Source organism: Phaenicophaeus curvirostris, chromosome 1 (assembly GCF_032191515.1).
Source record: "Phaenicophaeus curvirostris isolate KB17595 chromosome 1, BPBGC_Pcur_1.0, whole genome shotgun sequence".
Classification (NCBI taxonomy): Eukaryota; Metazoa; Chordata; class Aves; order Cuculiformes; family Cuculidae; genus Phaenicophaeus; species Phaenicophaeus curvirostris.
In genome coordinates, this window is record NC_091392.1 from 14,276,815 (window position 1) to 14,302,656 (window position 25,842).

General features: G+C 40.2%; 1 protein-coding gene across 3 annotated transcripts in view; it reads right to left on the bottom strand.

Moving 5' to 3' along the window:
- The window catches only part of SRPK2 (SRSF protein kinase 2), a 141,308-nt gene extending 116,171 nt beyond the window's left edge, over positions 1-25,137 (bottom strand). For all 3 annotated transcript variants that reach the window (XM_069883458.1, XM_069883449.1, XM_069883432.1), the window contains exons 1-2: positions 25,086-25,137; positions 24,867-24,951 (exon numbers count right to left, since the gene is read on the bottom strand). In XM_069883458.1, coding sequence (XP_069739559.1) covers positions 24,867-24,951; positions 25,086-25,101 — 101 coding nt within the window. In that variant the 5' untranslated portion in view covers positions 25,102-25,137. The remainder of the gene's footprint in view (positions 1-24,866; positions 24,952-25,085) is intronic.
- Positions 25,138-25,842: the final 705 nt, after the last annotated feature.

Here is a 25,842-nt window from a genome sequence, read left to right on the forward strand (position 1 = left end):
GTTTTGTTTTTCATATTATTTTTTGCCTTTGCAGAGGAATAGTAAGGCAGGGGAAGCTCAGAGCAGGCAGAAGCGCAGCTGCTCTTCTGTCATACCATAACCATTTGCCAAAGGAATTTCAGATACATGTGTAACACCATGCAATCCTTGCACAACTAAGTCTTCCTTATACTGCTGGCCTGTGTTCCAAAAGCTGAAATCAATGCCTTCAGGGAAATCCTTCAAATAAAAACCTGAAGTAATGAGGCTCAAGTTTTTTTTCTTTTTTTCTCTTGGAAGACAGACTAAAAATCAAATACTCCTCCAAATTTAAACATCCTGAGAACATTTATAGGAATTCATTATTTTCCTAACTTAAAGGCTACTACTTACCTAATTATTTTCTTATCAAAGCACTGGAAAAGCTTACTTTCATCTATGATGTATCAGGGCACCAGGTTTATAACTATACAGTTAAGATAAAGGTATTGCTATACAGAGCTTCTAACATCTTCGGTTCTCTCTGATACAAGTATCTAGAGTAGGCAAAATACATAAAACACAAATAGTAACAAGATACATAAAAGATTTGTCAGTCGAAGCAAACAATTGTACTTTTGGAAATTCTATAGTACACAGATGCAACACTTGAAGCGATAAAAAAAAATGTCCTGTTTAAAACATCACAAGTGTTAGAACCATCCTCTTAATTTGAGTCTGCTTTAGATCTGAAACGTAATTCCTGCTTTGATGGAGAATCTGACAGTACAAATATTCTGTCTCAGACAGCATTTAACTTTCATTTGGTAATTTAATAACTGTAAATGTGATGCACAAAGAACTTATTTTGAGATTCCCACCAGATGATGTCTGAGGTGCAAATGAAAGGTCTCCTTTGTCTACCTAGAAGATGCTTTGCTAGGTGACCTCTGACAGGTCACTTTAAATTTAAAGTAGAAGCCTAAAGCTTTTGTGATGTGAGGTTATATTCCTTTGCAACCTCTGCTAAAGGCTTTGCATTTACCTAGCTTAAGTTATTACAGAAAAACGGTTTGTTCTATTTAGAATATCAATGTGCTACACGTAACAAAAAAGTAGCAACATGAAGTATTCAAAAGGAAATTAAACTAGGATTCATGCAAACCACACCAGTCTGATTTACTGATGTCTTTAAAACAGTGATTCAAGAACACTTGATTTCAGTATGTGCCTTGCTGCAAGTACCTAAAAATCAGTATAAAACCATTGAGATTATAAGTCTAATCATATTAATCTCCTCATGAATTTATTAAATTACCAAAGGTCTTTGTTTCAGTTCATCACTAGCAGCATCACAATCATATAATGAAGCAAATTCAAAAGTAGGCTCATGCTGGAATAATCTACCATAATTTAATATTTTAATTACGCATGTTTCAGCCCACTATAAGCTACTGTAAGGGCTTCCTTCACAAGTTGGAGATACACCCCTGCTTCATTGCCTAAATAAGTAGCTAAGTATCCCTAGATGATTTAATATTTCCACAGAAGTCTTTGCAAATAATATGAATAAATGCCCTATTGCCTGATTTAAAACTTCATTCCTCAAATCTGACCTAGAAAAATTTAATATGCCAATTTCTATGATTACTTTTTTTGAATAATTCCCCAGCAGCCTCCTCAGTGATCTAATTTATTTGAAGTAAAATTAGCTTCCTCTCCCTGTTCTGCGGGTATTAAAGTTAAGGTGTGTCTCATCATATTTTTTGGTGGCTTAATTTGATGTAGTAAGATGAGTGTTTTGATTGCTCTTCTCACACAACTGTATAGGAGCCTTTCAACCACTTACGCCTACTCCATACTTCTCACCTCAGTCCAAGTTCAAAAATGCCACATCTAAGGCAAGGATATCACCCTAATGATATTCAAAAATTTAAACAATACAATACTAGCTTCACACACATTAGTAATCTCTCTGTGCACTTTTAAGTAATACTGCACAAGTCAAAGAACAGCATAAAATTTATACCAATGGTTCTCCATTGTCCACCGCAGTTATTTCAAAACATACATATTGCAGTCCTGAAACTCCACGTCTATAAAGCCAAAAATAAAGCAGTACAAGAAGAAATAATACTTGCTTTCAGCTTTATTTTTAAAAACAGTGATGATTTTCCATAAGTTTTTCTTTCTCTAGCCAACCCTTCACAGCCCAACAGTGAATCACAAATGCTATCACAAATCCTCGTTAGACAGAAGTTCCAGGTCTGAAGAACACAAAAGCACATTTTCCAAAGCAGCACATCTCAAGTACAGCATAAGAGTAATCTTCACAGCAGCACAGCTAGCTCCCTCTAAAGCACAACACAAATCTACAGCGCAGTTCAGTCAAACCCGTACTGCAACCAGACAGCCAAAATCTAGGTCAAAACCTCACTGAGAGGGTACTGCAACAAACAGATCCACTGCTATTGATCAAAATCAGCCCTTTTCCATGGTTTTGTAGAAGTTAAACTCAAATTCTCTACTAAAAAAATGCATATTAGTTTGTGGTTATTATTAAAAAAATATTGTTTATGAAATAACAAATGCAAATGCAAACCACACAGTGGCATCTCAAGTCTGACACCTCAGCCCTTTAGCAAAAGTCTTGCAGCCCAATGGAACCACCACCTAAATGGACTTTAGATTGAAAACTGAATGAAAAACAGCTACAAATTTCCCCAAACAAGTGAAGTCACATAAGCTAAGCACAAAACAGTTCTCAGGAACAAAAAACTGGGCACAATTGCCTTCATGCTCAGAGGAACATGAAAACCATGCAAATCTCATACTCCAAGAAAACTCAAGTACTCAAACTACGTACTTGTATTATGCAACAGCTTCCACACCTCCTCCTTGAAATGTAAAAGTTCAACACCAGGACTATAAAGAGCACTGTAATGTAGGGAACTTACGTAATTCCAATGTTCCTCATTCCTTCGGAAGTACAAAGAAGCACAATGTGTTATACACAAACCACATTTTCAGCAGGAAAAGGGATGCCAAGATCATCCAGGGGTGCTTTGTCTTAATGACTATCCTGGTTAACATTTATGCTTATTTTAGGACAAATTTTTATTTAACTATGCCCACAATTTAAATAATGAGGCAGACGTACCCTTTTTGCCTTTCCTTCCCATGCTAATTTTCACAGTTGATAGTATTTATTAAAATATCATCATCTGTTTCAATTAATTTTTCTAATTATTATATATTAACATTTTTAATATGTTCTCAAAATAAATTAAATTGAAACGGGCCGAAATACAACTGCAATAAAGTTGTCATAAATTAATTGCATAGTTAGCAGATCCTGATTTCCTACAATTTGGACACTCTTACCCCATTGCTTTCTTACTGCAGTTACTGCAAGCTTCTCCAATACTTCTCCGATATCCCTTCCTGACACAGGAAGGCAAAACGCAGTCACCTACCATAACTAGGGGGCTGCAGATCAAATGCTTCCTGCCCAGGAGGCAATTCTCATGCATTTTAATGAAGAGACCCATCTTTGAGGCCCATATCTCTTTCCAATTCAGTTTAAGGACTTGTAGCCTACAGAAGAGTCATTGCTTGTAAATCCTGTTAGGTGTCTGAAGATCTTGAAGCTCTCGACTCCTCTGGAATACTACCTGTATTAAGTAGTTACAAAAATATGTATTTTAGTGCTCACTACTGTTTTCAGTCTATGCCAGATTTACAGGCATGTCAAGGGATTCATTAACATGTTAAGCTCATCTTAGCCCCTCAGCTTGCTAACGTGGATATTAGTTTTATCAGCTGATACAGTTTAAAGGAAATTAGAATAGAATTTTAAACATATCACAGCAAGAAGAAATGGGACCCCTTCTACTTCAAAGACTATTTTAGGCAAATAAACTCTTAATCCACCAAACCAAAACATAATTCCTACACTAAAATAAAAAAAGCAAAGAAAACTTCACTGCAGAAGAGGACAGTGCTTACAGAAAATCTGAAGAGGACAGTAGCTGGGATCCTTCACCCATCTCAGAGTAGGATACTAAATTTTCTCATTCTTCAAGTGCAAAAAATCACGCAGGTACAATATCATGACAAGGACAGCTGCATTTTTTACAAACTCCCCATGACTCTAACAGCAAACTACTAAGCATCTACTTCTGTGAAGCATTTTAAGTGTGCATTTTTGACTGATTTTATTGATCATGCAATACAAACAGCCGTAGGAAAAAAGTCAGCCCAAGCGTGCAGCTGAGATGTAATAGTGACTGATGGACAATGTCTTATTTGCTCCTACAGGGCTCCCCAACCTTTGTGGAACGACTGAATAGAAAAAAATATATATATAAATTTAAAAATGTACTAAAGAGTAATAAAAAGAAGCAGCTTGCTTTGTTGTGGAATTGACAACTCTTTACTATTTGTCTTCATCTTCAAATTATTCACAGCAAATAGGTAACTTGCCCTTTTGCCAGCTAAAATTTCAATTTTAACCATATAGACATTGCCTGTCATTTTCAAAAGGCATTTATGTTTGACAGAGCAGCTTTTATTGCAGCAGAAGTGAAATAAAATTCAACATATACTCTGTAAACAAACATTTGAACACAAACAGAAATGTTATTTTAATGGTAACACCTAGATTTTACAGTATATGACTTAGTCATCTTTCAGAGCAACACCTTGGGCCTAGGCTACTTGGATAATTTCTCTATTGAAATCTGAGAGAACAGAAACAGTACAAAACTGCAATACAACAGAAACACTATTTTCCTTTGTGTTTGGTATTTACTATATGAGTCATATAATTCCCTGCAGTCTAATTGCATTGCATTTCCTCCTCTTCATCAAAGAAAAAGCAAGCACAGAAAATAGCTCTACTACACACAAAGGAATGTTTTTATATTGGAGCTACCAAAAACGGATCTGGGATTCGTTGATCCCATTTCTCAAAAGCATGTAGTACCAAAGAATGAAAATCCACACAGGCAACAAATGGACTCAAAATTTTGAGGCCAAGACCACTGCCATCCCTCAGAAGTTCTCCAACTATCACCAACATTCGCTATCAGATCTGTGTTTAAGTTCTGCAAAGTCACTGCAAATCAGTTTTCCCTGCCTGTCAGGTAATACTTAAGGAGTCATTGGAACACAGGTGAAACAAAGATTTTTTTTTTTTTTTACCAGGGTCTGCAAACACACATCTACTGGCAGCACCTCCTAGGCACAAATAATAAGATACAGGAAAGAAGAAGCAGGAAACTATTTTAAGCATGGCTGGTTATTTTAAATAATCAATGGATCAATTATGCAAAGAGTGTTCAACCTCTACTGCTTTAGAGGATCCTCTCCATAAGGTGGTCTCCCCTTCAGAAGCCCCTGTCTCCCTTCCCACAGAAGCAGCCTGCAGTCCCAGCTTCCCAGGACAGCATTGCTGCTAAACACAAATCCAGGTGCTGTTCTGCTAGAGCATTGGGAGAGAGAAATCAAATGCATACCAACAGAACTTACTCTGTCTTCAAGAAGCAGAAGGGGAAATGACAAACTTGTTATTTGCATGGAAAAAAATATTGAAAGCATGTGCAGCCTATAAGCTTCAAATTCAAAAGCATTGCAAAAATAAAATTCAGATTAAATGGACGGCATTAACAGAGCTAAGATTTGCAGCACGTGAAGGAGAGAGAAAAAGCCCAGACGTGCTACAAAACCTCCCACTTTCTAATATGCCTTGGACAAAAACACAGGGCTATCTACAGAGCACTAAGGATACTTGCTGAGGCAGGTAGTTCAAGCAGTCCGTCTGCTGGTTTGCTGTTCCAGGGGTTTTTAACCTATTCAATGATTCTTTTTTCCAAAGAAAAAAATTCTCCCCGAGACACTGCTTAGCGACTAACTCAGCTGAAGTCAGTAACAGAAGACACAGCTTTTACAGGAACAATGGCATTTCCAACCAAAACTATTCTATGATTTGGGATTAATTCTTCATGGAAAAAAAAATAAATCTACCAAGGACCATTCAAACATCAGGAAAAAAAGTCAGAACAAGCAAAGCACAATGGACACTGAATCAAAAGGAAAACTCTGTCTCATGACTGTCGTGATCCATTATAGAACCAGGAACTGCCTGAAGAGGCAAGGGAGCAACGGCAAGGTGTAAATCAGAGAAGTGTTGGAAGCATTAAAAGGAGAAACATTTGGAAAGGCTCAGAGAAAGCCTGTGGTAACATGGACACCATGCTATACAGAAAGCTAAGCACTCAGAACCAGAATGTCAGGAAGGCACAGACACCCACTGCGCAAAGCACACGCTATGCCTGGAAGAAAAGCTGTTAAGCAGAAATGACACAACATGACTTCTGGCTACAAGACACCCTGAGAAAAAGAATGGCTAAGAGAATTACAGGTGTTTCTTTACAAGAGAAAAAGAAATACTACCAGGATTCAAAGTTAACATGATTACAGAAAATACATCCTAATATTTAACACAGGGAAGTTTCTGCCTTGCACTAACACAGACTGCCTCAAACACAGACAGCACGCTTCACTTATAGGAACATACAATGAATACCAGCAAGAGGAAAAACATGGCAAGAAGTCAGCATTAAACTGTGGGTCAGAGTCTAAAAAAAAACTTTAAAAGCATTTCCCAACTTATTTTGCCTCACTGAATTTTAGTGTTTACATTCCCTGCTCAATTATCCCAGATACAGTATTGACGTGGCTCTACTTCTCCTCCTGCCTAGGACAGCGCACACCCATGAAGCACTTTCACATATCCTCTCAGGGTATGTACATAAACTATGAATTATTTAACTTAATAAAAGTCTTAATAGCAACAGACCCTACAGACATAGGTCTTACCGCAGAAAAAGGTTTTGGAAATCTTCTCTTCCTGTCTCAGTAGTGTTGAAATGTCTACTGTAATACAGCAAGATTAAAATATCTACACTTACAGAGGCAATGCATGTGCAGAGTCAAGTTACACTGGTAAAGCCACCATGCAAAATGTAGTTACTTGTCTTTATGGAGGAGCTGAAGTACATCAAACCTGTAAAAACTAAAAAAAAAAAAATAAAACAACCAAAAAAACCTAAGAGAGGCATGTTCTTTATTTGCCTTACACCTCAGACATCAAACTTACGGGAACATGACCGCTTATTCTAAGAAGCACCACTCAGCTTCTCAAACAAGCAGAGCAGTCTGGTCTACAACAGAGTTGACTGGACACAAAGACCATCAAATTAAGCATTTCCAACTCCATTGGAAAAACAGTATTTTAAGGGAATGCCTCCGCTGCATCATCCACACCAGAAATAGCTTAGGAGAACTGCATGATACAAGGATTGAGAAGCAGAGTCACTGCAGCACCCTAATAGCAGATAAGGCAAAGTCTTTTTTAGAATCATAGAATCACCAGGTTGGAAGAGATCCACCGGATCATCGAGTCCAACTATTCCCACCAATCTCTAAACCATGCCCCTCAGTACCTCATCCACCTGCACCTTCAACACCTCCAGAGAAGGTGACTCAACCACCTCCCTGGGCAGACTATTCAATTGCCTAATGAACCTTTCAGCGAAGGATTTTTTTCTTATGTAGAGCCTGAACCTCCCGTGGCAGAGCTTAGAGGCCATTCCCTCTTGTCCTGTCCCCTGTCACTTGGGAGAAGAGGCCAGCACCCTCCTCTCCACAACCTCCTCTCAGGTACTTGTAGAGAGCAATGAGGTCTCCCCACAGCCTCCTCTCCTCCAGGCTAAACAACCCCAGCTCTCTCAGCCGCTCCTCATAAGGCCTGTTCTCCAGCCCCTTCACCAGCTTCGTTGCTCTTCTCTGGACTCACTCCAGAGACTCAACATCCTTCTTGTGGTGAGGGGCCCAGAACTGAACACAGGATTCGAGGAGCGGTCTCACCAGTGCCGAGTACAGAGGGAGAATAACCTCCCTGGACCTGCTGGTCACACCATTTCTGATCCAAGCCAAGATGCCATTGGCCTTCTTGGCCACCTGGGCACACTGCTGGCTCATGTTCAGTCGCTGTCAACCAACACCCCCAGGTCCTTTTCCTCCAGGCAGCTTTCCAGCCAGACTTCTCCCAGTCTGTAGCACTGCACAGGGTTGTTGTGCCCCAAGTGCAGGACCCGGCATTTGGCCTTGTTAAACCTCATGCCATTGGACTCAGCCCAGCGGTCCAGCCTGTTCAGATCCCTTTGCAGAGCCTCCCTACCCTCCAGCAGATCAACACTTCCACCCAGCTTAACGTCACCTGCAAACTTGCTAAGGGTGCACTCGATGCCTTCATCCAGGTCATTAATAAAGACATTGAACAGGGCTGGACCCAGCACTGAGCCCTGGGGAACCCCACTTGTCACTGGCCTCCAGCTGGATTTCACACCATTTCCCACCACTCTCTGGGCCCGGTCATTCGACCAGTTTTCCACCCAGGAGAGTGTGCGCCTGTCCAGCCCAGAGGCTGACAGTTTCCGAAACAGAATGCTATGAGAAACTGTATCAAAGGCTTTACTAAAGTCCAAGAAAACCACATTCACAGCCTTTCCCTCATCCAAGAGTCTAGTCACTTGGTCATAGAAGGAGATCAGGTTAGTTTGGCAGCTAACTTTTCTGTACAAAAGAACAAAGTCAAAAATATAAATCACTCAAGAGAAATTAGCTCCTCTAGCCACTGCCTGATAACACAATTATACATCTTGACAAAATGAAGTCTAAATGTTGAAGCAAGAGAAAACACTATCTTCTCAAAAATACCCAATAACCAGAGCAGGCGTATTGACTGTGCGATCAGTGACGGCACAAAGCACAGGGAATAAACCTCCAAGAACTCAAGCTCCTGGGAAGAGAGATAGGCTATTACACACCAACTACATCTGAAGAACAACATCCTACATAGATGTTTCAAAAATTCATGTGGATTGCTACAGACAGGACAGAGCAGGCAGACAGGAGCTACAGTAAAACCGCGCTCGAGTAGAAATGCCACTGTTCAGGGCATGCCAGCAACTTCCAAAGTATTGCCAAAAGTAATGCCCAAACAGGGCTGTGACATCAACTTAAACAGTTCCTAAGCAGGAACATCAGCAACATCAACTTCAATAAGCATGCTGAAAAAAGAAAATTATATACATATCTAAATAAAAGGACAAAACACCTCTGACAAGACATATCCTGTGACATAAGGACATGGTTTCTGTATGTGCTAGGCTGTGCAGGAGGCAGATTGCATTCCCAAGCCATTTAACAGCAAGTCTCTTCAGTCATCTCTCTCACACGCAAACCCAGCCTGTGCACTGTGCACTGGCACCTACACTGATGAAGACATAATCAGCACATTCATTAACAAGTGTCTATTAATAACAGACATCTTTGAGTAACAGCCATCAGTAAATTCATATCGATTTTACATTAGCTAGTTTAAAATGTGTTACATTCATACCAGTGAGAATTTGTTTTTCAAGAAGCACCAAAACAATCCCAATAAGTTCCTTCTAAGTGGCAGGCTAAATCGGGTTTCATCAAAAACTGGCATGACAATAATTCACCTTTTCAAATATGCAATATATATGGCAAACTCATGAAAGTGAAAACATTTCTTCTGTATCCAATACAACACACCCTGCTGTCCTCAGTCATCTATTACCCACCCCAAGTGTTTCTTCAGAATATTCCTTGTCTAGGACAATTTTACATACAAGAAAAGTGTAATGTTTTCACTTTAATGTTTAGCATCCCATTTTAGATAACTTTGACGGCACTTTTAGGAATTTTTTTAATTGATATTGCCACCTAGTGGTTTGTTGCAACACTATTAAATAGCCATAAAAGCTAGCGTGAGAACATCGTTACAGTAAGCTTGAGAAAACCTATCAGATATTTTTTTTACCAATATAGAAAAACCTAATAGAGGTCTTCCCCAAAAACAAAGGAAATGGCCAAGGACTACTTATACAACTAAGCCTAAGGTAGTACATTCTCTTTAAAATAAAATTATTTAAGGCAGAATAAAACAGTATCATCAAATAACTTGCTTTATGTTCTGTAGTAATCCAGTATTGAGTAATTCTCCAAACACTTTCAGAGAAAAAGTACTGTTGCTAAAATCTATTTTTAAAGCTTATTTCTTTCAGCATATTTCCTGTATGTCTATCTGGTCTTTGGTTTACTGTAGCTTTGCTGTTTTAAGTTTCATGGCAAGATGATCTAAGCACCCGAAATAAAATACAGAATGAGTCCTAGTTTACCTAATATAAGAGAAAACAACTTTCAAAACATTTCTACTTGCACGTTCAGCTTCATTGAGACTAGAAGTTCTTAGCGTTTGTGCAGATCTTCCATTGGGCTTTCACCATGATCTAAACCAACATACATACACAGGGTCCTACAGTTACAGATAGCCCTACTCTTTGTTCAGATTACCGACATCTCCAGTATCTCATGGAAAACCAGATGCCTATTACGCAAAAATAGTAACAGCTGACTGACAAGACTGTATGCCACTCAAATCCCTTTTGCTTCTATGTCCCTATTTCTGAAAGGCAAAAGAACATCAGTTACATTTTGATGAAAAACAAAAATCTTCAAACAATTGGCAATATTAGCAATATTACATATATGTAATATAATGATTACTTACTATTAAAGCACTTTTTTTTTATTCATTTCATATGAAAATGCTACCAACGTCATAGTCAGTAAAAGAAAAAATAATTCTTTTTTTTCCTCTCAACCTTGAAGAGCTATGTAGACCAGTCTTTTACTTACAACATCATTCTCTAAAATAGTTGAAAGACCTCTCTGTTATTCCCTGGCACTTTTTTATCTACTTAAGAACACAGAGTATTTCTACAATGAAGAAAGATCATGCCTTGAAATTGCATTCAAGCCCTTTCAACCATTTTAGCTAAAATATCTTTTCAACACACAGTGCTACACAGTTTTGCTCACTTATACGTAAACGCTCCAAGAGATTCTTTCACAATGGCAGGTAGAAAGGTTATTTTGAGAGAAGAAGTAACAGTTTTCTAATGCAGTGTTGAATAACTACAACCTAAACATAAATAAGCCCAAATGCTACTCTTCAAACCACCAATATTTTAAGATACTACTTTAACAAGAAACAACCTTAAGAGGCCTTTTGCAAAGCCAGTTTGCAAATAAAAACTGTCCTACTCGCTGGAATTTTCCCACTATCTACTGTGGCAGTTCCCTTGTCTAATCTCACTCTTGGGATCGCTTTAAGAACCCTCCCTGATATTGGATCAGGACAACTGCACAGAAATGATTTTGAAATGTCAATAAAATAGTTAAAGGCCATATAGAATTTCCATAAAAATAAAGCAGACTGTATTTGAATTTTAACTCAAAGCTAACACCTTTAAAATGTTTTGAATTTATAAAAAGAGCCCTTGTCTCTCATACAATTTCAGCTTACAAGCCACGTGCAAATATTCCCTCGGGTGTGCTGTACTACCTTTTGAATTCCTAGGGCATCCATTTTCTTGGAAAAAGGTCCAGAATGCCACTTCACTTGGGCATCACCAGAACAGCACTAAATGTGTCACTCCCTAGCTACCTCTTGTGAGCTTTAAAACCACCTGAGCAGCAGGAACTGTACAAATTCAGCATACTTGTATCTAGGCTACACAAGTGAAGAGAGGTGATTGCTCCTTGTCACACCACACAACACAAGACTGTGTAGCCCAGAAAAACGGTGTTGCCATTGCTTGGGCTACAGGCTCATAACGCAAACCTTGGCATTTACCAGACTCTCTCTGAATACGTCTCAACCTGCCTGGAGATTTATTTTAGCATCCAATGGCAACAGTGCACCAAACCAATGCCTATTACCTACTTTGTTTTAGCTATCACTTGGCTTTGTACAGTTGTGTATTGTTGCATCCATTGTACACATATATGGAACTAGCATAGCAATAATAGTTCATTTTACATAGAATAATTATTTAATATGCTGGAATAAAAAGCAGAGTAAAGGGGTAAAGATGTGGAACAACTGTAGAGTCTAGACTAGAAAGTCACAAGACGACACAGAGGCCCAGGGCTACAAACACCTCACTGACAGTCACCGAACCACTGCAGGACAACCTAGGAGCCAGACAAAGGCCCTTTCGCTGGGAAAATAGAACAACTATCAAACATATGTAAAATACACCATTATGCTTCCAGACTCCATGAAGAAAACTGCGTTCAGAATCAAGTTCCTTTATCATCCTCTAAATAAGACAGTTAAACAATGTGCTACTAATAGGAGAAATAGCAAGCCATTTTATTGACATATACATACACACAGATGTGCTCTCATAACCTCAATAAGTCCGTTTCCAATTTTCACAGATTTGAGCATTTCAGGTGTTTGCTCACACCAATCAAGAGTGCATACACATATCTTCCCCATCAGTGAAACCCTGCATTTTAAATCAGCCTTTTCCTTTTCTAATGGCCCCTTTACTCAGCCTCTGCTCTATCTCTTTCCTCCAAATACACCCCCCCCCACGTTTATGTCTACCTGCTTAGATAGGAAAATATCATTATATGCTCACTTGCTTTTCATTCTCATATTCTAGGTATACATTTATTGACAGCAAACTGGGGCTTTGTTGCTTTCCACTGTTGCCGATAAAAGCAGAAATTAAATCCTGTTTGGAGAATTGGGGTGAAGATCCTTTTAACGTAGAATTAAAACTTGATCAAGAATTACTTGTGGTAATTCAGTTTGAATTCATAGTGTCTTAAAAACAGAAACAAGGCAGCTTGCTGCTTTTTATTTCACTTCCTTTTAACACTGTCATGCTGTGATGAGAACATCACAAGTAGCAAACGCATAAAGGAAGGTCATAACACTGGGCAAAGAAGTGAGAGGGGATCAATTTTTCTACTCGGTTGTTTTCAGTCTCTCCTGAAACACTAAGAGACTACACACTTCGTCCCTGTTATTAGACGTAGACCTTGTGTACCAAGTTTAAATGGTATTTAACAACTCCCACATTAAGTTTCTTACATAAGGGCAATAACTTATCTACACACACACACATAACCATTATTTATTATCTATTCCAATCATCTACAAAACATGACACATAACACATACAGTTTCTCAAAAGTAAAATATTGGCAGAGTTGACACTCGATCAACTAAGGAGAAAAAGAAATGATTAAATATACAAACACCAAAAAACAATAAAATTGTTTTCTCATCACTGCAATGTTGTTTTAAAACAGTTCCTTTATTACCAATGTAAAATTCATGGCACCAAAACTAAAATATTGCTGTGGAACAGCCTGAAGAGGCTTTGCAAAACAGCCACTGAGAACTGGCTATCAACTCATCTTCCTGCTGGATATGGCTGCGAAGCAGAATCGTTGCTAAAGCAAACATGCTAGTGCCTGGTGCACCACAGTTGAACACATAAATTTAAACCCCATGTGCAGTTACAAGTCAACGTAACACCTCAGGCTGTGAACTGTAATTAGGAAGAAGCTGGCACATGTTCAGTACCATTGCCCTTGCATATGAACATTGCTATGTCTTTAAACCACCCTGAATAAACTAACAGGACAAGCAAGTTCTCTGCATTTTCTCCATCATGTCCTGATGCGAAGGAACAACAAGATACGACACCCTGAGAGACACAAGCTAGCGAGAGCCATTTTGGAAATACAGAATTACATTGAAATGATCACTTTAAAAGAATAACATCTCTTCCCAAAACAAATATTCCTATATGAAGCCACAAAAAAATATTTTTCTGGCTTCAGAAATAAACATTGGAGAATAGTTACCCTCTTTCTCAATAAGAACAAGAGAAAGAAGCAGATTTTCTGCACCATGTTTGCTATAGAATACATAGCAAGTTTGTCAGCTGTGTTGCAACACTTTTAGGCAAACTTACCAGTTCTCAACCACGCTTGTTTTAAACAACTGGGAAAAAAAATGGGTACTGTCTATTGCATAAGTAGCTTTGACCTAGTTTCTAGGTGCTGGATTTACAAAACAACTTTGATTAGCAGTGAGAACGCAATACTTAAAAGTAACTGACCCATGCTAAAGACCAAAGTAGTTATCTAACAGGTATCTGGCGATCCAAAGAAATAGTGGTACCCTTACCCTAGTTCTTTATAGCCCTATCTTACAGTTTAATCTATTTGAGATTTACACACTGTTCACATCCAGCTTCTCCAAGAGCCTTCCCTGACAGGCGTGACCAGGTCACGTCTGCCCACAACAGCAATACCGAATTCATCACAAAGTTTCCAGGACTGCTCATCCCCGATAGGTGACTCTATAAAATGCACAGTGCTGGAAGCAACTACCAAAATAACTGTATTTTTTTCTCAACACTGTTGATACAATCCAAGACTTGCAATCTGCTACATAGCAAACATTTCTGGGAAACAAACAAACAAATTAAAACCTCTAATTGACATTAAAAAATAGAGACAATGAATGTTCTAATAGTATTTGAGGAGAATTTGATTACAACTATAGGACCAATACCATGAGACTTGGACACCAACATGTGCTGAACACTATGTTACTAATATATAGAACAGGTCGACCCCAGCACAGACTACCTTAAAAAAAATAAAAAGCAAGAAAGCAAAAGTAAATTTTTTTTTTAGATACTATTGTCTAGTAAAGATGATTCCTGTTCTTTTGAACTAGAACTCACAATGGTACCATGAAGCTCATGGTCCTTTCCATGTTTTCTTGACACCGCTAAAATTTTAAAACATTCACCTGGGAACAGACTGGCAATTGGGATCTGTCATGCTGTTCCTTTGTGACACCAGGAAGGGGAACCTGAAAGCAAGTTTAAGCCTTTGATCTCCTCAAGGCTCCTGTTTCATAAAAAGACTGCTATGCTGAAACAAAAATCTGTTTTCATCACTCTAACAGCTTCATCCTGACCAGACCACCACGTCTGTTCTGTAACTTGGCTGCAGCATGCTGATACCTCTGTATTAATGAAACTTGACGGCAACACTTCCCTTTCAATCACTTAGCCCGTCAGTCTGTTGCTCCTAATTACTCCACAGAAGAGATGTAAAGCTACTATCCATCCCTTACACGCTGAAGCCTAGCACAGCCTATGAATTGGCACCTGCACATGGCAGGCTGAAATAATAAGCTTTAAACTCCTCAGGCATCCAACTCTTATTTCAAAGGTGAGGGAATTGTTGAGCTGCTACATTAGCATGAGAAGTGAAGCTTTAGAACAAAACCTGCTGCTCACAGTAGCAGAAGAAATAACTCAAATTCTTAGATCCACAGCTTTAAATCCCAGGCTCATTTTTGCATCAAACTCAGACCTGCAGATGGCATCAAAGCCTACAGAAAAAGCAGCACTTCAGGCATGCCTTTCCTCTATTATTTTGCACTCCTCGGCATGCCCTCCCACCCCTTCATCATTACTTTTCTGCACTTAGGTTTACGAAAGCTCTTCTCAAAGATACACCTCCACCAAGTCACTGTAGACTCGGATTTGGTAGCTCAGCCCAGTTTCACGGCTCCTTCCCAAGCAAGGGACAGGAGTGCTGCATGTTTGATCGCTCCAGCTCCATTTGCATCTAGGCTAACAGACACTGTCAGGCTTACCCATGCTGTCAGGTGTTACAATTGATCTACTGAGGTGGCCGTGAAAATCTAAGAGCTGCCACACTGATTTATATCAAATACATGCCTAGGCCAGTATTATTAGCTCTTCTCTTTCTATACCATTAATAATTTTTCAGCCATGTCAAAGCGTTCCTTAAGTGCCTTTAACTATCTGAAAGCCTTAGTCGTAAATGAAGCTGTCCAATACTCTAAATCACCTTCACTACCTCCCTCCTCTGTGCAATTTTTAGTTTTACATCACCTTTTTTGAGAGGATAAGTTGTAAACTATGTAATGTGAGCACAACTACAAACCACAATTTATAAAGAAGCACAATTTATTTTAAAATATTTTATAATTAGCTTTCAAACATTAAAATAGCCATTTAAAAATCTGTTTCAAACAAAGCCACCTTGCTATGTACCTTATTTAAGGGCAGCTAAAACTGTAGTTAACTGGCATTCTTTTTATTACTTTCTACTTGGATTTTATTATACATTCCCTTTTTTTTTTCCAGGATTCAGCGTTCTACTGTTGTGTTTCTACAGGATACACGATCTCAAGTTGCCCTACTATCCTTTGCCAAAGGTGATGAGTGACCATTGGGTACTCAGATTCTGGAGGAGAAAGAAATTAAACCAGCTGCTTTAACAGCTTCTGCAGTCCTGTATAGCGTAACAGAGCAGGACAAACCCCAACCAAAACCCAGCCTTCTGGAGGTCCTGGACAGGAATTTGGAGCTGTCTTCCCTAAACTGGGAAGAGGAAGGACCCACCCTGCTCTGACTGTATTTTCTCACACAGCTCAATCATGCGTTCGCTCCCTTAACAACAATCATTCAGGCAACTAGTCACAGAAGCAGCACTTCCATCATACCCATCTCCAGGCTCCAGGCGACGACCTAAGAACCTGTTCTATAATCATTTTGTATAAACATTTTATGTCTTAGTCTATGATGAAGGAATACATCACATACAGGTGAGCAACAGCAGGAGGGTAGCAAGTGGAAGACAAGCACAACTATTAAACAGAGGAATTACTGGGGTGAGAGGGGAGAATAGAAGAAACAGAATAATGCAAAGAAAAAAGAGACATCCCAAGAAAGAATGTTCTTTAGAACCATGAATATGAGTAGTATAATTTTAGTACAGTTCGGAAATTAGTAAACAATTTTCATATCAGAATTTCAAGTACAGATATTGTACCTAGGTAGCTCTGATCTTTATCACTGCAACAAGAACAATAGAGATATTTTTTCCCCCAGGGACAGGAAAATATAATTGACCTTTAACTATGGAATTCACCCTTCCATTTTAGAAAACTGCAAACTAAGCATCGACAATAGCTCAAGGCAACCGAAGCCCTTGATTCTTTTAGTCTCTAACATTCAAATTATTGACTTTTAATCAACTAACTTCAGCTGAGGAAAAAACAAGCAAGGCACCAGTATTGTCAAGAAGCATTATTTCACAGGAGTCTACACTGTGGTTTGCCTTTAGCCAGCAAGTTCAAGATAAGATTCCTTAAGTATTAACACTCAAAGAGGCTCCTTAGCAGAACATTACTTCATTAGGCAGAATCTTGATATAAAAGTCAAAAGCCTGCCAGCTGCTCTGCTGGATAAAATCAGAGTAAGTAGTATTTAACATATGTACTATTTTAATCATGAGATTTCCAAGTGTGTAGGCTAACTTAAAAAGAGTAAACATAACTAAAAAAAAGTTAATACCTTTACAGTGGTTCACATTGAAACTTAGCAGATCACCTTTTTCAGTCAAAAAGCTTGTTTATAATGTCTTCTTTTAAATACAAAACAAAGTAAGGTTATCAGGTTCAGATACACACTGCTGCAGTTCTGCTCTATAATGTGTTTATTTACACTACATTTATCTTTCTAGCCATTTTTCCACATACCTTCTGCACGTTGTCAGAGATCCATTCAAACACAGCCGTTCCCAAAAGCAGATCTCAATCCTAAACAGCGTGTTACTAGGGTATAAAGGGGTAGCAGAGGAGGAAGATTAGTACCAAAGCTCTGCCAGCTTTAAATAGAATCAGTCCTATTACAGTGTGCTATAACTGTTAATGGATTAAAAGTGAAAAATGAGAAAACGAGGGTAAGGGTCTTCAGAAAAAGTGTCAAAACCAGGTTATGTCTTCAAATATTGCGAGGCTAAGACCAACATATTGTAAAGATATGGATATTGAGAATTGTAAAGACATGTAGAAAGACAATTATTTTGTTTCCTCAAATATTAATAGATTTTAAAAATATTTTTCATTTCTTTTAGAAATAAAATGGGGCCCATTCCCAAAGTCCCAATTAGAACAGACTAAGTTGTTGACTATTAAAATACAGGCGAGATTACAAGGGTAAGAGTTGGGCAGAATTACCACAGGTGTAAACAGTAAGAAAAGGGAACAATTATGACTACAACTGCTACTTAGTTACATTTTCATTTTTAACAGTCCTTTCCTCTGTAGAGAACTGAGGTCACCTAATTTGTTTTCATTAGCTATTGCAATAACTTTGGATGCTCTTCTTATGAATTTTTCCTAGTCCTCCTCTTCAAAAGCTTGTAAAAAATTAACATCAGCTTCTCTGACAAAAAAACAACAACCTCGTGCATGTTACAGATGAGGGGCAGATACAAGCCCTCCTCAAACTGTGGAAGCTCATGGTCATTCCCATACAGGAAGCCCAAGAAGTGTGCCAGTAGCCTTTGATTAGCAAACAGAATCCATTCAGAGAACACCCACAGGCACAGCAACTACCTAACAGATGCTGCTTTTAAGAAAAACGGCTTAGTTATCACAATACAAAATCATTATTTTGTCTAAGCATAGCAAACACGCTTGAAGAAGCACTGAAAGGCTTCTGTAATTTCCTGGACAGCAATTAACTTTCTAGTCATCCTTATCCATACTTAGAACCAGGCTTCTGTCAAACAAGGATTAAAATGATTTCTAACTTCTATATAGATTATGTATAAATATGTGTATGTGTGTGTGCATGTTTGTGTGTAGTGGCAAATATAGTAGCATTTCCACATGAGAAGACAGGAAAAGGAAGCTAGATAAGGGTTACTCTCTACAGCTTACTCTCTTATGCAATCGCAGCCAGAGACCAAATGAAAATGGTTTTCAGTAGATACGTAGATCTACTCTTTTATTACATACATTAAAACAACAAACAGATCAGCAATCAGTGAATCCCACTGAAGGTACAGGTATGCTTTCAAGAAGCATGTGCAGTTTTACACTACTTACTGCCTTACAGTTCACCAGTTAACATCAGTGGAGCCCCCATCAACCTTTGCCACCAGTTGTCTCGGTGTAGACAATCCTTAAAGACTGCAATCCTTGAAAAACATTAATGGAATTTAAAACAAAAGTTTTTAAATACAAACCCCTTGTCTCTTAAGAATAAATTAATACAAGAAATGTCCTATGTCTGTTCCTCAATAACAGCAGAGTTCTCCTCTAAATAAGGAAATGGAGTTTAATCCCATACAATGTTCTGACACAATATTCTTCTTGTGCCACATTTCTATACGTTTAATGGAATTTCTAGCTTAACTAGACACATTTACTTCTAAAACCCTTACTGCTTCAGAAAATGCTCGAGACTGAAATACAAATTTTATCTGAGAAGATTCATGCTGTATGGCTCCAATCAAAGAGTTGTCCAAAACTAAATATACTTCTATTTGCTCCAGTCCTTATCAACCCAAATTAATTTGTTACACAACCTGACATTCTTTTTATTCAATAATAATTGTCACATATTTCTTTGAGTTGTAGTTTAAAAAAAAATTCAATAGCTTCTACAGCCTGTCACCATCCTGATAACAAGAGGAAGAAAGAGATATTTATATTTCAAAATACATGTCCACAGGTCTTGCCCACAAAATTTATTACCATCCTTCTCTGTAGTTACAGTAAATAAAAAAGTTGAAGTGAAATAGAACAAGCGGCCCGGTTATATGAACATTACACCCCAACAGCCTGTCTCACTACAATCTGAAACACGAAAGGCAGCCATTTTTCCCTCCCCCACTGAGGCACTGTTTAACATAACTGTGCCGAACCAGAGTATTTTCCTTAATAAAACAACCATTATACTAAAATCAGTGTTACTTCATCAAATATAATTATTACAGATGAAATTAGGGTCCCAGAATGAGATCTCTATTGCCTGTTCAAAACCTGCCATGACCAAGGAGCCAGTGGAGGCTAGAATGTGCACAGCTGACAGGGACCTCAGAGTCCTGCTGGACAACAAAGCTGAAACCAAGTTAGCATTAGAGTGCTGCAGCAATGAAGGCATTTCCAACCCAGGCTGCATCCACGGGGGAATTACTAGCAGAGGCAGGGATACAGTCATACCACTCTACTTGTCACTTCTCAGGTCACAATTGGAATCCCATGTCCTGTTCTGGTCCTCACAACTCAAATAATACAAGGACAGACTTGGAGAGGGGCCAAAGGAGGGCCACGAAAATGATCAAAGGGCTGGAGAACCGTTTGCAGGAAGGCTGATGGAATTAGGCCTCTTCTCCCTGGAGAAAAGGCAGCTCGGGGGGACGTTAATACAGTATTCAGTACTTAAGGGGTGGCTACAAAGAAGACCACTCTCTCTTTTCACAAGGAGCCACACAGAAAGGACAAGGGGCAATGGGCAAAAGTTGCACTGGGAGCGGTTTTATTTTGATAAGAAAAAGAAATTTCTTACAGTGAGAACAATCAATCACTAGAACAACATCCTCGGGGACATACTGGAGTCCCCATGCCAGAGGTTTTCAAGACATGGCTGGACAAGGTGCCAGACAATCACATCAAGGTTCCTGTTCCCACAGAAGGCTGGACAAGATGATCTTTTGAGTTCACTTCCAAGCTGGGCTGTTCTATGATAATGTTCTATGAAAAAGGCATGAATCTTGGCAAAACGGTATGATCCATTAATTCTTTGCTAACGGATGTCCCAACACTTACATGATGGCAGCTACTTTCATTATACAAAGCTGCAAGTAGAGAATTTTAGAAATCCTGGAGCCATTCCCATTTCAGAAATTAAGTTTATTAGAACTGCAGGATGTTTTCTTACTGCACGATACAGACTTTGAAACAAAGATGAACAAACTTTGTAATACACATGCTGCTTCACACTGAAATTTACTCTAGATTTCATTCAACCCCATAAAAAGTCTCTGATGTGTATTTTACTATCACGTTACAAAGGTGAACATTGGACTGACTCAAACATTCAAGATCAAACATGCCGCAACACTTGTAATCTCAATACATTCAATTATTTATTTATTTACAAAAGAATTATTAGTATACTATCTAGACAACTGAAATGAACACTGTTTCTCTCAGATGAATCTCTCTGTATATTGTATTTTTTAAGAGGTCACAAGGTTAAGCACCTGAAGCCTACACACATTGAGTGAGCAAATAAAAAGTTACAGCCCTACAGCACAGGTAGCTTAGTGAAGTCTTGAAATTTGACAGAAACAGGAAGCTACAGCTCCAATTAAAATATTCTTTGCAAGAAGGTGAAAGACTATCAAGAAAGAAGGCAAGAGGAGTAATTCCCATCATCACACTGAGTAAATTTCCAAAACAACATTGAGTGGGCTTCCTAGGCTGATCCACCTAGGAATACGTATCCACTCTACAATATCAACATATTGTGGCCTAAAACCACTGACAGTCAAAACCAAAAGCCCTTTTCACACATTTCACAGATTCCCACTTCCACTCTAAGCCTTGAGTGCAAAAAAATAAGTAATTAATGAAGTCACTGTAACACTGTGCAAGAGGGGTATTTTTATTCCCCCCAAACAGTTACTGAAAGAGGCTGAAGAACACTGTTGCAGAGAAACACTGACAAGCAAAACCAGCAAATGATTTTCAGACATTTAAGATCCCATCATAATGTCACATATCCAAAACCTTGATAGCTGGATTTGTGCATTTGTATTCAAATATTCAGCACACAATACTCTCCATACACCCACATATCATCTGGATTTTATTTTTTTTCATGTACATAACTCTACCCTATAACGTTGGATAAAAAATTATAGTAAATGTGTCAAAGACAAATCTCTGATTGGTAATTCAGTTGATTTTTTTCATATTCGCTTACTCAAATAAAGTCAAGCAAAATTAAAATATCCAAGACAGAAGTTTCTTCCAGCTGAAGCCAATACTAGTTGGAATATAAAGGAGCTACAATTCTGCTAAAAGGAAAAGGCAGACATACCTGAGGTCACCTCTCACTTAACTGCGTTCTGTGAAGGCTAAGTAAAGGCCAGCAAACAGGTTTCTTTACCTGTAAGCATGTTCATCTCTGAACGCACACTTGGCCACCTGTCAAAAATGCTTTCACAAAACTCTCTCTCTGAGCAGATCTCCATTTTAAGAAAAAACAATTCACAGAGGATCTGAATTAACCACTCTGATTAATCTTTCATCCGACTCAAAAATATATAAGCAGTTTACTGCATGCAAGACCATCTATTATAACCAAAACCAAATGCTGTTATCTTAAGATACTACAATATTATTCTTTTTCAGTAGCCTAGATGACTGAATTCAAAGTAAGGCCATACCAAGTAGATTTTACCATTACATGAAATTTCAGATATAGTCTTTATTCAAGACAAAGTGCTTCTCTTCAGAACATGAGCCCCTTAATTTCTACTTTTTTATTTTTCCACCCTATTATATAAAAAATGTGGATTCACCTCCATCAGTTCTCACCATTGACTTAAGGGATCAAAACTGACCAGTTACAGGACCAAACTCACAGTCTTTATGGCAATTAAGGTCAAAACAGACAAAAAGCTATTCAGAGTTAAAAAGCACTGTAATTTTTTTCTTCTTCTTGTGTCATCATCTTCATACTCTTCAAACAAAAGCCTGCACGTAAACCACAATGTGATATAACTCTCCTAGCCAACTCTAGAAGAGGAACCCTGCAGTTCCTTTGAAGCACATTGTTACCAGCGACAATAAAGTGGCTCTGTAAAGGCCGAGAAGAGTCTTCCCATGAACCACTCTTAAAGAAAACACAGCTTTGGATACAAAACCAAGTCACGATTTTCACACAGTGAACAAGTTCACTACAGGGAACTTAAGGCATAGAATTTCCACCCCTCATATCACAGCTGCTGTGCATTTTATGTGCATCACAGATACTGTACGCCTCTACCACATCAGTATATGCGCTGTAACAGCTGAATTTAAAGCAAGCTGGGAACAGGACAAAACAGATAGTTTTGCTGAGATTATCTTCTGAAATAATGTCCAATGATGGCTTTACATTGCTGGTCTAAACTATTTAAGTCATACGCAAAGAGACTTCAAAACTCAAAAGTTGTTTCCTTTTCATAAAGAAACATTAAACAGAGTAAGGGGTCTCCATAGCGTAAAAGTAGTTTGAACAGAAAACCAAACATATGTAGCAGGAAAGAAATGATGGCTCTGTTGTCTACCACAGCAAAACCACTGTTTCCCAAGGCAACCGAACAGATTGGTCTATCGCATCTGGAAATGCCAACTCAGTATGGCAAGCTGCCAGCTACTGACTGTGCACCCTAACTTAACAGTAGCCAGCTTCTTCAGCAACAGGAAAAAAAAAGAGTACTAGTTCTGTGCTTACTAAGTGTCTGTGAAAGCAAACTTTTGACAAACTCATTCAGAAAGACATTCCGAGGCAGCAGCACTAAGCAGCACATTGAATGCTCTACTGTCACAGCAGAACAGAAGTTTATTAATAAACTTTACAGCTAAGACTTGACTGAAAGCTACAAAAACAATTCTGAAGCCAGTTACAATAAAATTTAAGCTATTTCTGTTTTCAAAAGTGGCAAAACAAAAACATATAATGTTACAAACTGACTTTCCAAAAGGTTTTTGAAAACAAGGGAACCAATCCAATTAGACCTCATCTTGCACATAAAATTTGTTCCCTTTGCAATTAACTCCAAATTCATACAACTGAAAGCATAATGCAGCTTTCAGACAACACTAGAGGAAACAACAGTAGCAGAACAGGATGTGAACAGAAGTTAGCTGTCAAAGCCTGCCAACCACTACCCCAGCTTTTCATCATACATTACTTTTACCCATCTCAAAGGGGAAAAAAGCCCATTCATCATAAACGGGGGGGGGGAGGAAGTAGGGGGGAAGAAAAAGAAAAAACCAAACAACTCCAGGGGCAGGGATGTATTATTTCTTTACAAAAATAAGAAAGAACAAAAGACTTTGCCCCTTGAATCATTATTTACCATAGCACATAGCAACATCTTTACCCCATCACATATAAATCCATGCATCCACTGTACCCTGCTTCCCAGTTGTGAAGACTTGGCCAGCTAGGAGGAGAAGGACATAAAGCATTTGGGGAACGCATGTCAGAACAAAGTAGGCAGGCTGGGTCCCCAAGCAGCAAAAACAAAGAGTCTGTGGGCGACTTGATGACTCACCAATAAAGTTTCACTGAACAAAACACAGTAAAAGTTACTGAGAGAAGCAAGTAGTGTTACGAGCAGAAAAAAAGAAAACAGGGAGGAGTCCAAAGCCACATTATCCTAGGAAAAAGGAGTTAAAGGGGAACACCACAGAGATGGAAGAACGTCCCTATACGGCTCAGTGAGAAAAGGCATCGTGAGAGAGTAAGAAAAGATGAACCGGCCAGTGGCAAGAACATGAAGGGTGAGCAGAAGACAAGGGGGAAAACAGACTTCCGTCTGTTTCTGCAAGTCCAATATAGACTTAAAAGAAAAAAAACCAGACCAGTATGAGCCTTGCCGGCAGCCAGACACATCTGCGAACAGGGAATAACCGAGCCGCGCGGAGCCCGAGCGCAGGACGGTACCTGGGGCTGCGGGAAGGGTAAGAGACAGAAATTCCCCTGGCTGGGACAACGTCACCAGGAAGAGAGCGAGGAGAGAAAGGAGCCGCGGAGAGGAGAGACCCGAAGGGCGACTCCGAAGGGACGCGAGGGCTACGAATAACAAACCTGCCCCGCAGCGATCAGGGGGATCCCAGAGAGCGGCTCGGGGCACCCCGCGGGCCAGGCCGGGATTCCCCGGGGAACTAGGGCGGCACCGGCACCGGGGGGGCTCATCCCGGGGTCGCCGGGACCCGGGGGGCAGAGCTCGCCCCCCCGCCCCCAGCGCCGGGAGCGCGCGGGGCTGCCCCGGGGGAGGCTCCGTCCCGGCGGGTCGGGGGCGCCCGTACTCACTTTTTGTGGGGCGCTGGGTGCTTGTCCCTCCTGCCGGCAGCCGCGGGCTGCTTGGGCCGCCGCCTCCGGGCTTGCAGGGCCAGCACTGCCGGGGAGAAGAGAACAACCGGGAGCCGGCGTGAGCGGCGGCGCGTGCATGCCCCGCGCACCCGTCCGTCCGTCCGTCCGTCTATCCATCCACCCGTGCCTCGTGCCCGCACGCCCCCCCGGCCGCGGTACCTTTGCGCGAGTTCATCGCCCCGCTCCGCACGCCGCCCGTTCCCCCCCGGCCCCGCCGCCAACCGCGAGCGTGCGGCACCAACGGCGGCACCGGCGGCCGCCGCCCCCCCTCGCCCCCTCGGCAGCGGCGCCGACCGCGCGTGCGCAGGAGGCAGGGCGAGAGGGGCGGGGCGGGCGCACCTGCGCGGGGGGCGCGGCCGGTGAGGGGAGGGTGGGAGCGAGTCCCGTGCCATCATAGGATCGCAGAATCGCTAGTTTGGAAAAGAGCAACTGGATCATCGAGTCCAACCATTCCCATCAATCACTAAACCATGTCCCTCGTCCACCCGTGCCTTAAACACCTCCAGGGAAGGTGAATCAACCACCCCCCTGGGCAGCCTCTGCCAGTGCCCAATGACCCTTCCCGTGAAAAATTTTTCCCTGATGTCCAGCCTGAAACTCCCCTGGCAGAGCTTAGAGGCCATTCCCCCTTGTCCTGTCCCCTGTCACTTGGGAGAAGAGGCCAGCACCCTCCTCTCCACAACCTCCTTTCAGGTAGGTGTAGAGAGCAATGAGGTCTCCCTTCAGCCTCCTCTTCTCCAGCCTAAACAACCCCAGCTCTCTCAGCCGTTCCTCATAAGGCCTGTTCTCCAGCCCCCTCACCAGCTTTGTTGCTCTTCTCTGGACTCGCTCCAGAGCCTCAACATCCTTCTTGTGGTGAGGGGCCCAGAACTGAACACAGGATTCGAGGAGCGGTCTCACCAGTGCTGAGTGCAGA